At 37.3% G+C, this 18,393-nt stretch overlaps 1 protein-coding gene across 2 annotated transcripts in view; it reads right to left on the minus strand.

Annotated features, from left to right (window-relative positions):
* CDH8 (cadherin 8) overlaps positions 1-18,393 on the minus strand; it is a 347,905-nt gene that overhangs the window by 244,826 nt on the left and 84,686 nt on the right. For both annotated transcript variants that reach the window (XM_047079229.1, XM_047079228.1), the window contains exon 2: positions 2,230-2,524. In XM_047079229.1, coding sequence (XP_046935185.1) covers positions 2,230-2,524 — 295 coding nt within the window. The remainder of the gene's footprint in view (positions 1-2,229; positions 2,525-18,393) is intronic.

The following is an 18,393-nucleotide window of genomic DNA, read 5'->3' on the forward strand; positions in this document are numbered from 1 at the left end:
ATTGAGAAAATGAATACATAGGTGTATATTTATACACTATTATGTAGCTAATATTATGTTATTTCCTTTAGTCTCTACTTACTTATCAAGAAAAATCTTTTAAACAGAGGAAAAAATGCATACATAAGTATACATTTATACACTGTATTATGTAGCTAATATTATGTTTAACATGCTTTTCTTAGCTGAATGATCTTGAAGTCTTCAGAAGTTTTGGGGGTTTTCTTTCCCAATGTATTTATCAAGTACATGACTCATATACACAGTAAAGGAAGCCTCTGACATATTTACAATAAATAGATATAGATTTGGTCATTATGATGCAGGAATCATAATCATGAATTGCAATCAACAGTTCATCACTTATTAGCAATTAAGACAAAGTGTTCTGTATGTATTGTAGGTATCAGGAGTCCTTTAAAACCATCTTACTATAATTTAGATAAAAAATAAAAAGACAAATTAGAGAAATTCTTTGCTCTAAATGAGTTGATCAAAGAAAAAGAGGAGGGCAAAAAAAGAAAAAAATAGTTTCTGAGTTCCTGTTTGCATGTCAGATTTTTAATTCTTTTAATGTTTATTTTTGAGAGAGAGAGAGAGAGAGAGAGAGAGCGAGCGAGCGCAAACAGGGGAGAGGCAGAGAGAGGAAGACACAGAATCTGAAGTAGGCTTCAGAGTTTGAACTGTCAGCACAGAGCCCAATGGGGGGCTCAAACTCAAGAAGTGTGAGATCATGACCTGAGCCAAAGTCAGAAGCTTAACCAACTGAGCCACCCAGCTGCCCCTGCATGTCAGATTCTTAAAGAAGTATAAACGTGGAGATGCTTTTGCTCATTTGTGGGTGTTTTCTTGTGGTGATGGTAGAAAGCTAATTGCTTGCTAGAAAGCCATAGAAGTTTCCCTAGAAAACAGGTCATTTCAACCAGGTGTAGAAGAGCAACTGGATTTTGATGATGATGATGATGATGATGATGACGACGACGACGATGATGAAGGAGGAGGAGAAGGAGAAGAAGGAGAAGGAGGAGAAGGAGGAGAAGGAGAAGGAGAAGAACAAGAACAAGAACAAGAACAAGAACAAGAACAAGAACAAGAACAAGAACAAGAAGAAAGTAGAATTCCTTGCACAAGAGATGGGTAAAGTGGAGTCCTGGCAAGAGATAACATGGGTAAGATAGGAAGACCTAAAATGCTCATACACTGTTGCAGTGGGTCTATTTACCAAAGTTATAATGTAGGTTAAGAGCAAAGAAATCAAATGAAGCCAAGCTATTTACCTAATTGTGGCCTTCAATTTATATGTTTACTTGTGTCTTCTAGTTGTCTCATCATTTCACCTGCTTTAATTTACGTGACTTTGCTGCACTGCACATATCCTTGTAGGTTGTCTTAAATGCAATTTGAAATAAGCTGGGGTACTTATTACATACATAAGAATGACTTTTGTAATCTCAGACTCTGAATTTTGGATCCCGCCTTATCTTGTCAGGTACGGAAGAGGTCTAACACCTTTCCTCTAATAGTATAAAGTCTAGAAAAAGGTGTTTCCTAGACCAAGGCCAGGGGTGGAAGATAGATAAGGATATCCAAAAACAGTAAAAGAAAAGGGAGAAAATCATGTTTTGAAATATATACTGCTCAATAAAATATAACGGATACTTGAATGCCTGCAAACAAGTATGAGCAGGACACTGGTGAATGCAGTGCTCCTACAGAAAGCTCAGTTACAAAGAAGTCTCTGGCAACTGTGATTTCCTAATTCACTCTTGACTTGACCCACCAGCTCAATCCAATATCTGGCTGACTACAGATTTAGACCGTTTTCTCTTTCTCTATGTGTGGCATCTGCATGTGAATATACACAAACAAATAATTAAACATCAAGCAAATATCAATAGGATTAGTCTGGCATGTTGGAACAAATCTTGATAAATCCATCTCAGTAACAATACTCAAACTACAAGTTTGTGAGAGGAATACAAATTCAGCCTATTGAAGTACTATCGTTGTAAGGAGAGATATTTTAATAAAACTGCTTCGTCAGTTCCTATTACTAAGGGACTAAAGCTATTGAGCTGTGGAACTTAGGCCAAAAAAGGGGATTTGGAAATGCAAATCAGAGATAAGACGGTAATAAATGTCTTTCATTCAGCAACACACCAGCCCAGATGCCAGGAGCTATTTTAAAGAGGACTCTTAATATTTCTGTGAAATTGGAAGCATACTTACCCAAAATGGACATCTCTGGCACTGTAGCATGATAGGGTCCATTAAGAAACTCTGGCGCATTGTCGTTGATGTCTTGAACTTTAATAATAAATTCAGAAGGAGGTTCCAGAGGCTTGTTTGTCTCCCAGTCCACTGCCTGAGCTGTTAGAGTATATTCAGCCTTTTCCTCACGGTCAAGTCTTTTTATAGCATGGATATCTCCTGTTATATCATTTATTTGAAATATTGTCCCAGCTCCATCACCTGACAGGATATACTTGATTTTTTTGCTTCCAGGATCCAGGTCTGTGTGTAGCTAAAATGCAAAGTGACATCGGTTAGCAATGAGGCAATTTGCAAAGTTATTTTTTAACCACCTTCTGTTTGAGTATCAAGTTGGTTCTTTCTACATTCATTCTAACATCATCAATTTATTCTAACGGTAGTTGTACAAAGAGTTTAGGCACTGTATGCATATCAATCAAAATGAAACATAGGGGCACCTGGGTGGCTCCGTCGGTTAAGCGTCTGACTTCGGCCCAGGACATGATCTCACAGCTTGTGAGTTTGAGCCGCACATCGGGCTCTGTGCTGACAGCTTGGACCCTGGAGACTATTTCAGATTTTGTGTCCCCTCTCTCTGCCCTTTCCCCACTTGTGTTCTATCTCTCTCTCTCAAAAATAAATAAAACATTAAACACAAAATTAAAAAAATATTATAAAACAAAATGAAATACAATAAAATGTATACAAATTAGTTCGAACAGTTTTTTTTTTTAATGGTTATTTATTTTTGAGAGAAAGAGAGGCAGAGCATGAGTGGATAAGGTACAGAGAGAGGAAGACACAGAACCTGAAATAGACTCCAGGCTCTGAGCTGTCAGCACAGAGCCCCACGTGGGGCCAGAACTCAGTAATGGCGAGATCATGACCTTAGCCAAAGTCAGACACTCAACCATACATTTAGAATGATAAAAATATCAAGAGGAAAACACAAAAATCATGTATTCTTTTCCATTTATTAATACATTTATTTAAAGTTGTTCTTAGCTACCTTTAATGGATCATTTAATGGATCATAGTGTCAACAACTATGGGATTTGCTTATATGATAATTCTCTTAACTTTTCCAGAAGTCGATAAGTTAGACTATTTCACACGAAACATGAGAAAAGTGAGGTGTGACAAGGCCCATCATAACCTCTCCAATGTTTCTATTTGATGGGATCAAGTGCAGTAGACCCATAATTCAACTCAGGTCTACCTGTTAGAAAAACAAAAACAATCCAACCTGAAGTATAGCAAGATCTTATATTTTCTATGACCTTCTCTTCTTTGATTTGTACAATTTTTCTGGTCCTGGAAAATTATTCCCATTTTATAAAGAACAGCGGGGCCAGAAAAGGGTCCCCTTTGCAAAATCAGAACTTTGCAGGAGAAATACAAATTCATCTCAGGTCAGGGTGTCATCACTAGCTAGACCCCCAAGGCCTAACCTTTACTACTTTTACCTGCTTGTACCCACTGACCTTTGTTCCACACCTTTCTGTAAGCTCTTCTTTCCAGCTTATCTCTTTATTCAAGCAAAAGACCCTATAGGTACAATATCCCATGACGGAAACCAAAATTATCCTTCAAGCAATAACGAACTGCTTAGAGGAAGAGTTCCATGGACCCAGACCACTCAGACCAGTTTGAACTAAACTTCTGACTCACACCTGTGCAGATGGACCACAGAGTGACTGCCAGTTACCTTTACCTTATTACAATACTAAAATCTCCACCCTGGGAAGAGCACAAGCCTCATTTACATAACATACAAATATAATATGAATATGCATGTTTCCTTAAGGTACATGTGGGACCTTAATGCCCACCTCTACATCCAATGACAAGGCTCCCCTTTCTAAATATTCATCCTAATCCTAAAAAGAAAAGAAAAGAAAACAAAGTTACCCTTGCTCAAAAGTCACAGCTTTTGAAATTACTCCCCATGGTCTCCTTATTTGTCGCAAAAAAGTTTACTTTGTGTGACAACACCACCTGGTATAGTTTCTGTGTCTCACCAAGGGCTGAACTTATGTTAGTTTGGTTACAAGGGCAAAAATTTACTGAATACCTACCCTACCTGAAGCATTCTGGTAAGTACTAGGGAAAACAGAACCCCTCTTTTAAAATTGTCAGCTTACTCTCAAGAGTGAGACAGGAGTGTTCTGACACATGGTACATCTTCTTCATACTACATTGAGTCCTGTTAAAAAACTAAAAACAAAACTGTATATATTTTAGTTTGCATTTTTTTTTTTATTAAATTTTTTTTTTCAACGTTTATTTATTTTTGGGACAGAGAGAGACAGAGCATGAACGGGGGAGGGGCAGAGAGAGAGGGAGACACAGAATCGGAAACAGGCTCCGGGCTCTGAGCCATCAGCCCAGAGCCTGACGCGGGGCTCGAACTCACGGACCGCGAGATCGTGACCTGGCTGAAGTCGGACGCTTAACCGACTGCGTCACCCAGGCGCCCTAGTTTGCATTTTTAAAGGAAAATTCACTGAATTATGGCTGAAAATAGTGCTTAAATGTACATATCTTCAGTATGTATGTATGTATGTATGTATGTATGTGTGTGTGTCTGTGCGTGTATCTATCTATCTATCTTCCAGGTATTTCACTGTAAGATTTCAAATTTCAAATACTTGTTCCTTAAAAAAAAATTGCTGCTGCATGGAAAGAAACTCCTAGACTCAAAGATACTGTGTTCTCTTGGGATCACTTTTATTCAGAACAGGCTCTATCGCTTTCTTTGCCAATTTAAATTGTATTTAGCACTTCAATAAATGAAAAGAAAAGAATATAAAAAAAAGACATAAAATAGCAACAAAGAATCCAAATGCATCTAGATCTCCTACTTTACTTTTGCATATTTTAAAAAGTTAAAGCATAAGATTACATCAAATATTTATTGAATCTCAAAATGTATCCCTTTCATTTATTGTATTAAATTTATTAACAAGAGCAAATATTGAAATGCCACTTTATCTTAATGAGTATGGGATTATAATTCATTAATGTGATATTAATCCTAATTTATGATCATTTTAATTTATGTGCATTTTAACATTTTCATTAGCATTTTTATTAAAAAAAGAAAATTTGAATAATATATCCTTCTTGGAGGTTTCCATCCACATACAAGGCATTCCTGAGACAGAGGTATTGGTATGCATCACTCTTGGACACAGCATTTTTGCTAAAAAAACTCAAGCCATCCAAATGGTGTTATCCCTCATTTATGCTGGAAATTATTTCTGCCATACTTTTCTTTACATTTACCCATAGCCTCTGATAAGTAAATTGCATTATAATCCTAACTTGGGTTTTGATGGCCCCTTCTGTTAAAAATAACGGAAGCAGAAGGGGATAGCATAGGTTTTTGAAGTCATAAAACACAAAGCTAATATTTAGGTCTCTAACCATATGAACTGGAGAGGTGAACGCATTTATTTGAGCTTCAGATACCTTGCCTAGAACACAGGGATAAACCATCTACTCTGCAGATGTGATTTTGGAATCTGAGATCATCTGAGAAATAGAGGAAAAGGGGAGTGGACATAGTAAGGATACAGTAACTAAAACTGTTTTTATATCAGTATCATACTCAACCATTTGCAACTATCTGAAACAATGCAACATAAGTGAAAGCAACTTCCCAAAACTAGATCCTGGAAAAAATGGAAAAAAAAAAAAAAACACAACAAAACAAAACACCAAACAAAAAACCTAAGTAAACATTGTATGCTCCGTCTTTCTTTCAGAAATTTATTTTTAGCGAATCTCAGTAAAATCCAGATCACCTGGCTAATGGTACTCTTGAAACACAGAGAATTGTGTTTCTATATATATTTGGCTCATCCTACTGTCTGTGTCACACATACAAACACACACTCACATGGTTATTCAAGTAACCCACTTGGCATTACAAACAAAAGATCTGTGGATATGTAAGAATAGCAATTTACAGGCAACAAACGCTGTAAGACTCCAAGTGTGGACTTCAAAAGGACGTGGGGTGCAGAAAGACAAGCTGTTCTCTTTGTTGTGCATCACACAAGTCAGCCAGCACCTGCTCACTTCAATACAACTTCACTGATCCTGTCACCAAGACCCTCTCTGTGAGATTATGGTGCAAAAGATGTCCCCAAGACACTGAATTTTCACACAACATGCATCACATGCAAGGGTGAGGACCACCTCTCCCGAGGGCTGCTTCTGTGACACGAAGCAGGCTGGGTAAGGGACACCTGCAAATTCTCCTTGAGAGGTACAACTCTCAAGGCCTGGCTACAGTAAAGTACAGTACACCCATTCATTTATTAAATATGAACAGAGAATGTTTACAAACAACATACACATGGTTGCTGCTCTCCAAGACCCAAAGGCTAGTGAGAGGTAAATACACAGAAAACTCAGGGTAAGTAGACCTGTTATTATTATTATTATTATTATTATTAATTATTATTACATGTGTTGGCTACTTATCATCTGGTACACATTTTTACATGTATAAATGCAATGTTATTCCCAAAGCAAACTAGATAATATTTCTCCACTTCACCAATGCAACTAATGCAATTCAGAGAGTTTTCGGGAACTCTTCCACAGAATGCACTATCAGCAAGTGGCAATCTTCAGAGTGTAAGCTTTAGAGTCAATTTGCTGGATTCAAATGCATGCTCTACAGGCTATGATATGGAGGGGTACGGGAGCATACAGAAATTTTACTTAAGTCAGAACGTAAAGTGTGGAGGGACAGAAATGGCCTCTCCAAAGAAGCGATGATTAAAACCTCAGATCTCAAAGAAAGGAGGAAGCACATGCCAGCCATAGGTAATAGTACGGATAATGATCCAGAGAAAAAAACAGAGCATGCTGTGTTAGAGGAAGCAAAGATGATTTAATATGGCTAGAGCACTGAGTCAAGGAGAGAAAACGTAGCAGAAAGAAAGAAAGAAAGAAAGAAAGAAAGAAAGAAAGAAAGCCAGCCAGGGGTCAGATTATGAAGAGTTTGGAAAACAAGAAGTGGAATTTAGATTTGACTATAAAAGTAACAAGAGTCCATATACACAAGGTTTCAGTAAGGAGCCTGACATTATCATAATTTTGTTTTCATAACATCACAGAGGTTGGTGTGTGCCTACAAGAAAGGTCTTGTGGGCAGAAGAGGGAGAGGAGGTCAGAGAGAAAACAGACACCAATTCGCAAAGCTGCCTCAATTTTGGTGCTCAAGTTCAGCTTGACACCCATGATCTGTCACATCTACCACCAGACGAATCTTCAGTCCCTCTGGTCACTCAGTGCAGCCTGGCTGGAGAAGCAGAGTGTCAGGTGTGCAAAGGGTGAACCCAGTTTCTTAGATGAAGTCTTCAATTTCAGGGATCCTAACAGGACTGCTACATATCTGAGCTGAAATGTCAGTATCAGTACAAATGCACCCTCGCCAACTTCCATCTATTTGCATAATACCCCCCAATTAAAATGAGTTTAGACTACAAAAGTCATGGGAAGAAGGATCTGCATTTACATTTCCCCTTGTATTCCCACTGCCTAGTAAGGTGTCTGTCACGGTGTTGGAAGCTCTAAATGTTTTCATGGAATAAAGTGAATGTGAAGGAAAGGAGAGAAGATCTTCCCATTCCATTTTCAAAACAATGATTTAAAGAGGAGAGAAAGGAATTTAGAATAATTAGGCACAGTGATCTAAAGTCTAATCGACTGTAAATCCAAAGCCCTGGAAGTCCCCCAACTGTGTATTCAACTTTAACACCCAATGTAAGAATGGAGACATGGGAGACATGGGAATGTTGATGGAAGGATGAGTAGATGGATGGATAAATGGATGGCTAGTGGAAGGGTAATAGACGGAAAATAACAATTATGTGATAATGAGAAATCACTGCTCTCAGAACAAGAGCCCCCACCCCACCCCGGTCTCCAATGTCACCCACATCTCTTTGTGAATGTCCAAAACAAGTTCAGACTGCTTTTCAACCTTCTCACACAGGATCTCTGAGGACACTAAAGTACTCCTAGGACAACAGAGTCTGAGAGGACGAATTCCTCCCTTAATGGCTATTTTAACGCCAAAGAATGATTTAATTACCACTCTGCCACCTTTCCCTCTAGAGTGACTTTTGAGGGATGACATCCAGTGACCCACAGGGGAAATTACTTCCTCATTACTTCCTTATCAACTGACAACTGGATAGCTCTGGCATCAGAACTTATTTGGAAGTTCCACTCTATCTGCAAAGACATCACCAAAGAATGTCTCATTCCCTATCCTGTTCTAGAAAAGTATCCAAGTTGCTAGGAAAGAATCATCTTTTGGGACCCAGAGAAATTAACAGAGATCATTGTGGCATAAAACTGTCACTTATTGATCCGTTTTTCAAGAATCTGCTCCCCTTTGGAGAAGACAGCAAGCTTAGCACTCTTGAATCAAATTGTATCCTAGCACCTTATTCTCAGTATCTAGTACTGTGCCTGTCAGGGAGAAACAATACCATGGTCTGTGAAACTATCAGTGAGTAGACTGATAATCTCATCCTTACAACCATTTACTACCAAAGATGGCACTAGGGACTTTGACACAATGTACAATTTTGGTCTAAATCTCAAGAATGCGGCACTTCAATCTAAATCAAAAACATATTGGGGCACCTAGGTGGCTCAGGTGGTTGAGCGTCTGACTTTGACTCAGGTCATGATCTCGCGGTCCATGAGTTCGAGCCCCATGTCAGGCTCTGAGCTGACAGCTCAAAGCCTGGAGCCTGCTTCGGATTCTGTGTCTCCCTTTCTCTCTGTCCCTCTCCCACTCATGCGCTCTCGCTCTCTCTCTCTCTCTCTCTCTCTCAAAAATAAATAAACATTAAAAAAAAATTATAGGCTGCTAGGAGATTGAAAGGGCAGGTGAAGAAAAAGAGCACAAGGGCATAAAGATTCTTTTCATGTTTCTAAACTGCTCTCTACCAGTAAGGAGCGGGGATTAAAGCCATGTAATAGGCATAGCATCACCCCAACATTTTGTAAGACAAAGCTTGGAATATGCAATTACTCTTGTGATCACACACTCTAAGGAAAAAAATAATTCAGTGAAACAACAGTTCTCAAATTAACTCTCCTATAAACCGAGTTACCCTTCAGTTTGTCTTAATAGGTAAAAAGGCTAAAGAAGAAACACTCCCTGGTTAAAATGACAGAACACAGCATCCCATACTGAAAATGATTCCTGCTTCACAAAAATATAGTTTTCCTAAAGCATCACCACTGGCAAAGGGACAGCATCTTGATATCTCAGACCTGTTCTTTGCATTCTCTGTCAATCACTGGTGTGAGCATTGAACAGCTTGACCTGACCATGGGAACTGGTGTCCAGAGAAATAAAAGTTAGAAACAAGCCCAAGTGAACTGCTGGTTTTGGCTGCAGGGACCTGAAAATATAGTCAGAAAAAAAAAATACATTGTCTTCACTACTCTTTTAAAGATAGAGGGATGGATGGTGGATGGATAGATAGATGATAGATATAAAGATAGGAAGGAAGGAAGGAAGGAAGGAAGGAAGGAAGGAAGGAAGGAAGGAAGGAGGGAGGGAGGGAGGGAGGGAGGGAAGGAAGGAAGGAGGGAAGGAAGGAAGGAAGGAAAGTTCCACAAGGGAAGGACCTCTATGTACAATATTAACCATTATACCCAGCAACAAACATCATACTTGGCATATAGTCAACACTCATTAAAGTCTATTTATTTTTTCATCTGCACAGGACCTATTTTAATGTCCCGTACCTTGTCAATGATTTTACATGGATGAAGGACTCAGGTTCAGCAAATATAATGACTTTTTGACACATACAATTAACAATGACAGAACCAGATATAAACCTAGTAAATTGGATTCCAGAGCATATACATTTTAGCATAATTCTAGACAGACCCTCAGGAGTACCTAAGTAGTTAGTCTAGGGATCTCTCATTTCCCTAGATGAGGAGACAGGATATAAAAGCTTCTCCAGTTTGTTCCTGAATGACAATATTTAATAGACACATTTACAAGCCATGAGTATAAAACCATAGAGAACAGGCGTATTTTGTGAACTAATTTATCCTATAAAAGTTTGAAATGGAATAGACACAGACATAGGAAGAATGCTCAACTAATAGGAATGCGAAAGGAAAATATTAACAGGAGGCCAGCATACTGTTTGCCAAGAGACTACCCAAGCCAACATTCATGACCTGGGCCAATTTATCACCTTCAGTCTGGACTGTGGCTTTACAGATTTGGAAACATGATGTGTCAGACCCATGAGTCTGAGCCCCTCCCTGGACTTTTGTGCTAACGGTGCAGAGTCTGCTTGGGATTCTGTCTCTCCTCTCTGCCCATCCCCTGCTTGTGTGCGTGCTATCTCAAATAAAAAAAGTGAAAATAAAAATAAATAAATTAGGCACCCTATTAACAATAGTAACTAATAATAAAATGGAGCAATTATAACAATATACCATAATACAAGTTCTGTGAATGTTGTCTGTCTTAAAATATCTTCTTGTATTGTGCTCATCCTTTTTCTTGTGATGATGCACAATGATAAAATGCCTACATGAAGTGAAATGAATGATGTGTAGGCACTGTGACGTCATGTGTTAAGCTACTATTGACGGATAATAGATTAGAACGAGGATCTTCTGCTTCAGGATTGCAGTTGACTAAGGGTAACAAACCATGGAAAGGGCAACTGGGATAATGGGAAATTACTGTATTTGTACTCCAAACTAGGGTTTTTGATTCTCATCTGTCTAAAAGGAAGGATATTTGTGAATCTATTCAGTCACCACTCTTCTCACCCACTCTTTCATGCACCCATATGCTGTTGAATAAAACCATTTATCTACCTACCTTTCTCCCCTTAATTCTCTTATCCACACATTTGTCCATTCACTCATCCACCCATCAACCCATCCATCCACCCATTGAATAGTGGTGGATGAAACTTGAAATTGTGATTTCTTCTGTTAAATCTGAGCTTTGGCTGTGACCGTCTGCTTTTTACAAGACTTTGAATGAGATGGTTTGCAGAGCCCAAGGGGGAGTATGAGGTAACACAGCTAAGTTATTATTAGGCATCTTGATCACAGAAAAAAAAATGATTTACCAATATCACACCCCATTTGATGACCCAGACTACAATCTAGGTTTATGTAGCTCTTTTTAAACTTCAGTTGCAATGTTCTTTCAAGGTCACGGCATTTTGATTACCCCAGTCTCTTTTTAAATACAGAATTTCAGAGAGGAGATGACTGTCATTTGGTTATCCACTGTGTTCTTTCCCACTGTGCTCTTGTCAGTTATTTGGATAACAAGATACATCCTGTTTAGCAAGTAATTGTGATTAGCACATCAGAAATCTAACTCCTATTTTCAACTCCTCTTAGTTCTCTGGTTAATCAAATTCTTTTGAAACATAAAGAACATTGACAAAACATTCTCTTAAAATTTTTCCTTTTTCCACAGTTCGACTGAATGTTCCAGTGTAAATTGACCTTTTGAAAACATCCTGGATGTTTTAAACATCTGTTTAAAACCCACTTCTTTTGTGTATGGCCAATGATCCTGTTTTTGTTTGTGCATTTGCTTTTTAGTCTTATTCACCTTGCTTGTATCGTATATTACCACATTGTATACTTATTTGGTAGAAAATTTCCCCTTCCCTTATCTCGAAAGGGTTCGAATCCAAGTTCATCTGCTTCTGAAGCTCATGTTCATTTTATTGTTTTACAGTTGTGTGCCAGAACCAAACATGGAGGAAGAAAAATAAAAGTACCTGAAACCAAAGACTTCACAAAATAAAAACCTGTTTAGTGATTATTTTAAAACATGCATTTCACATACTGCCTGTTTGCTTAATAAGAGTCTTGTAAGAATTACAGCCAAGGTAGGGTAGGGGTAATCGGTTCTGAGGCACAGAGCAGGAAACAGAATCCTAGATCAAATGACCTCTGGGGGGCGCCTGGGTGGCGCAGTCGGTTAAGCGTCCGACTTCAGCCAGGTCACGATCTCGCGGTCCGTGAGTTCGAGCCCCGCGTCGGGCTCTGGGCTGATGGCTCAGAGCCTGGAGCCTGTTTCCGATTCTGTGTCTCCCTCTCTCTCTGCCCCTCCCCCGTTCATGCTCTGTCTCTCTCTGTCCCAAAAATAAATAAACGTTCAAATGACCTCTGGAAACCTGTGACACCTAATTAACACCTCAGAGCCCTAGGTCCCCAAACTTGCCTCTGGGGAGGAGACTAATGTTAGAAACCTTCCCAGGTGGAGTAAAGGAGAGAACTTATCCTAGCTCTTGGGAGATCTAGCAAGCTTAGGAGGTAGAAGTAGGGAGGTGAGATGTGGGATTTGCAGAAAACAATACCAAGCTAGAGAATTATTAGATACACTTTTCAAATTTGAATCTACTAATAGGGAAAAACTACTCAAATGACCATGTATTCCCACTTGCCCTAAAAAAATAAACTAAAAGAACTTTCCTTTGTAACACTCAACAACCCTAATAGCATGACAGCAATCATTAGGTGCATATGGATGCTCAATATGGAATTTTGAATATAGGAAAAAGCTCTAATCTACTTAATTTCTTCTTGCTAGTATTTCTATATATTTACAAGAAACTATACCGGGTATATGCATTCATAACTTCTTCACCCCCTTTGATCATGAGAAAAGGTGAGTCTGCCTTAGTGGACTCTTAGGCCATTCAAAATTGATCAAACGGTCCCCTTCACCTTCTTCCTATTAATCAGGTGTACTAGTTTATTTGCAATGACAAGTTCAAAAGCTACTAATACAGATGTAATATATGTGGACAGGAGAGGAAAGAAGACTGACAAAGAGTTTGCATGGGGTGGTGGTTAGAAGAGAAGATAAGCTCTTTTGTGTATTATATATTTACTTTTAATTTTGGTGTATTTGAGCAGAGAGAAGAGATTTGTGTGAAAGATTTTCAGAGATGCAAGAAGGGAACCAAATTTCTAAGATGTTTCATTTAACAATAAAATGTAGGTTTCACACTGGCATATTATGGAGGGATTCTATTAAAGAAGTAGATTGCTGGGGCACCTGGGTAGCTCAGTTGGTTAGACAGCTGACTTTGGCTCAGGTCAAGATCTCGCAGTTTGTGAACTCAGGCCCTGCATCAGCCTCTGTGCTGACAGCTCAGACCCTGGAGCCCGCTTTGGACTCTCTGTCTCCCTCTCCCGCTAACCCTCTCCCGCTCACAGTCTGTGTCTCTATCTCAAAAATAAACATTAAAAAAATTAAAAAAAATAAAGAAGTACGTTGTTTTTCAACTACCTTTGGATATAAGACTGAGGGTTCTTTGAAAGTGACTATGTACTGAGATAAAGGCTTAATATAGGTCAGCACTGCACAAATTTTACATATGTGTGTGTATGTTTACAACTTGGCAATTCAGAAGCAGCAATGGAGGACTGGGTAGATTGGATTGAATGGTGTAGTCCTAGTGGGTATGCTTACTTATCTATAGTTACATTTACAAGTCTTTGTCATCAGGGTACCAGACATATTCTGGGAAGAAGTAAACCTGTAAGGTTGGTAAGGAGATCTCTCCTATCTCTATAGGAAACACTTCTGTCAGGACTTCTTACCTGAGCACTGGAAAAAACAGGAAGGGCTACATCAGAAGTCCCCAAAGTATGGGTCCACAGATCTCTGGGGATTTCTGAGCACCTTCCAGGTGGTCAAAGTTATTTTCTTTTTTCACCATATTGACATTTGTATTTACAGTGTGAGTATAAGACAAAACTGCTGCCATGTTAGCACCAATCAAGGCAGTGGCACCAAACTATACTAAGAATCAGGGTAACTCTTCACTACCACATACTTTCAGTAAGTAAGTAAGTAAATAAGTAAATAAATAAATAATTTTTAAAAAGTCGGTTTCACTTGAGAATATTTTTGATGAGGGGCATCTGGGTGGCTCAATCGGGTGAGCAACAGACTCTTGATTTCAGCTCAGGTCATGATCTCCCAGTTAGTGGGATCAGGTCCTGCATCACGCTCTGGGCTGATAGCATGGGGCCCGCTTGGGATTCTCTCTCTTCCATTGTCTCCGCCACCCCCCACCCCCACCCACCTCAAAATAAATAAACTTAAAACAAGAATGTCTTTTATGAGACAATACAAAATATTAATTTTATTCAATCTCAGCTCTGAGTACACATTTTTAGCATTCTGTATAATGGAATGGACAATGCCCATAAGGTATCTTTGCTCCAAAGTGAGGTATGATTATTGACTCAAGGAATGTCACATATCATTGTTTCAGCTGCAAGCTGAACAAGCTACAATTTTTATGTGAACAAATGATAGACAAACTATTCTGACTTGAGTATTTACCATATATTTTATCAAAAACTTACAATTTGTAAAATATATTTTTTTTAATTTGCAAATAAAATTAGCTTCTTGCTTCAAAGATAACAGTATTTGTTGCCCATGAAAGAATTTGAGCTTCAAAGCAAATCTTAAAATTTAAGAAAACATGCATCCACCTATGTGAGATTGAACTTCAAAATACTTAATTTTTTTGTGTGAGATTAATCTGATGACACTACTAAACATGAATTTTTATTATAATAAAATTTTAAAGATCTATATAACTCAGTGAAACAGTGTTTTCCAAATGAGTGATGCTAAAAAAACTATAAAATGGCAAAGATCTATTCCAAACAAAAGGGAAACCAACAGACTTAATGTAGAAGAATACCAAAACTTATTGACATGGTTTCCGATTCACATTGAAACTAGCTTTTCAGGCACTTCCACTTGTGGAGATTTGGGTGTCATACCAAAGAAAAATATCCACAATTATCTGGAAAGATTATAAAAATATCCATGCCTTCCCAACTACAGATTTGAGGCTGGATTTTCTTCTTATATTTTAATGAAAACAACATACTATGACAGACTGGATGCAGAAGTAGATAGAAGAATCCAGCCATCTTCTATTAACTCAGAAATTAAAGAGTTTTTTTTTTTAAATGTAAAACAGTAACATTCTTCTCATTTTTTGCTTTGGAAAGTAGTTTTCATTCAACTTTTATGAGTTTATCATTTATAAATGATTTATGTCATAAGTTTATCATTTTTAACTTTAAATGACTTAAATCTTTAAACCTTCTCAGTGTGAATTTCTAAAATGGAAAACATTTAAGTATAATACAGTTCACATAAATCAAGGCTTTATGGAGTCCTTAATAAGTTTTTTTAAGTTATAAAGATGTCCTGTGACCAAAAGAAATTTGAGAACCACTTATTTAAATTTATAACAATTATACCTTAATAAAGTTTATTTTTAAAAAAACTAATATAATTTAAATTTTCATTAAACATAGGCTAAATGTAATGTAAACAAAGGTTGCTGAAATTAAAAAAAAAAAAAAAAAGAAAAATTGTAGGGTTATTCCAAACCTAGGCTTGGAAGTTTCAATGTATGACCACAAGAAAGTTGAACTTATCTTGTTTCAATCTGAGGCAAGTTTTACAAATGGGAAAATTAGCACTTTGAAACTTTGTTAATGTTAAATGTTAAATGACATACTAGAAATCAAGTTCCCGCCCAAGTTCCCTCCTTCTTTGAAGCTAACTTAACACTAATTTGCACATTAAAGCAATTCTTCTTAGACACTGGCCACTCATCTGGAATCTCAGGTGAATATTATCTCAGGTTATTCCAAAGCCCTGGTAAACCATCTAGATGGCTCGAAGGAAAAAGTACAAACACATTTTCATCTATATACTGGAGCAGTGTAAACATTAGTAAGTATCAGAATCCTAAATAAAAACACAGACTTCTGGACCCTATGTAGAAATTTGGGGTTGGGCACCCAAACAACTGCATTTCTAAAAAGCTTCTAAGTGATACTAATATTATTGGTCCAGGAAACCTTTGAAAACCACTGGCTAAGAAATCAAAAAGGAATTTACTTCTGTGATTTTTTTTTTTAATCTTGAAAAATTGTAAGTGAAATTATTTTATCTGGTAACAAATGCTAATTTTAATAAATGGTTCCAGTTGTTTCTGCCAGAAATAGTCAATGTTATGTTCCAAAACATTTTTTACAAAGATTCTGACATTCATGTCCTGAATACTAAAACTCTCAATTTATATAGTAATAGAGATTCATATCTGTCCCTGTAGTCTACTGTAAAATATAGTCAACAAATATTAATACTGTTTCTACTATGTGCCCAGAAAACAGATTCTCACCCCATCCTCTTGCTATGGCACATAGCAGATTCATACTGTTCTATAACAGTTAAGTATCAGGTCAAATTTACCTGCTTAACCAAATCCACAAGTACCTTGGATGTTTAATAGTAGAATCCTTTTCACACTCCTAACGTCTACCCTAACTACTGAAAGTTGCTGAAAATATTCACCTTCCCAGGCATCATCAGTGTGTACTCATGTGAAGGTCAAAGAGCATCATACTCAAAAATTGCACTCATAAATATACAGGATCTTGGTGATTGATAGAGCGATATAATCAAGATAAATGGATATTAGTTTCTATTAAAAAAAAAGAAGCCATAAACACTTAAAAATCTTATCTAGCCATGCAGTCTTCTTTAGTTGTTGCAACTCTAAATACAAATCAACCCTTCTATTTTTAACATCTCTGTCTGTTGTGGCAAAGAAACAATTTACAATAAAGAGCGGTTAGCTGTCTTGAGGAGGACTGTTTGTAAGACACCCTTAATATACAATTTCCATAGAGTTGCTAATTGTTCCTTACTTTAAAATTCACTCTTCTGAGAATGAGATGCATTTGGTAATGTAAATATCAACCAGGCACAGGATACTTCTCTCACTGCATTAGCATCCACATTATTATTCAGTCATAATTAATATACTTTGAAAATAAAGTGTTGACAGCACTCTTATTCAAATATATAGCATATGTTTATAGTCTCACACATTGAGGTACACACATAATTACAATGTATGTGTGAGAGAAATCGCAAAGGCAGTCCAAGAAGCTGAGCTTACACTAATTGAAAACTGCCACTGTCCAATTAACGCAGGTGAGACCATGGGGTAGCAACAGTGCAAATGCCTATCAGACATGGCCAGCCTGATTAAATAACAAGACAAAACACAATAAAAAAAGCAAAGAAGTTTTTGTTGTTCTTGTTGTTTTAATAGAACCTCAGGAAGCTAACCAAAGTCGGGAGACTCACAGTTTTTTCTTATCCCAGTAAAAACTAAATCTCAATGGAAAAATTGATTAGTAGAGATAATACTGAATATCCCCAAATCAAAAGGCTCCCCTTTCACCAATCCAAGCCACCATCTGGAGAATGAATAATTATTTCTACTTGTCAGACATAGGCTTTTGATGATTTTAGAGAAATAAAACAGTGATAGTACATTACCTTTGTTTCATTTTTATTTTATTTTTCCATTTGGCCTCATTAGGAAATAATTAATGCATCTTGCCTAATTATAGAGGAATTATCCCACATATATTTCAAAGCATCAAGAAACATAAATTTTAAAAGGGTTTTCTTCTACAAAAGTACAATATACAGTTCCTTAGTGTAAATGTATGTCATGAAATGAAAATTAAGACTCGCAGTAAATAACTGTTTACCCGCTAAACGACTTGGTTTCTGAAGTTAATTCTTAATGGGGTAGGGGGATGTGTGCTGTCGCAAAGCAACACAAACTCTCTACCATTATTATTTCAAAGATAACTGTTATCAAGATCAGGTCAGGTCATGACAGGATAAGTTGAGTACATAGAACCTACCATGTACCATTCTAATTGATTAATGTGTGTGTGTTTCAGCCTTACTCTCCATGGTAGTTTTTATTATTTACATTTTATAGATGAGAAATCTGAAACACAGAGTAGTTAAATCACTGACTCCAAGACAAAGTTAATAAAGAAGAATCATGGAGTTTTGTTCTCAAATTACAAAGCTACATGTGCTTGTGTGTGTGTGTACACGTCTTTACAACCATTTTTTTTTCTCCATTTGAAATAAATATTCTATTTGTTTTCTCCAGGATTCTGTTGATACTTCTTTGGAAATAGAAAAATAATCTATTCCCTAAA

Source organism: Lynx rufus, unplaced genomic scaffold (assembly GCF_022079265.1).
Source record: "Lynx rufus isolate CCGP_SWC_20201006 ecotype Redwood Valley unplaced genomic scaffold, mLynRuf1.p SCAF_16, whole genome shotgun sequence".
Taxonomy (NCBI): Eukaryota; Metazoa; Chordata; class Mammalia; order Carnivora; family Felidae; genus Lynx; species Lynx rufus.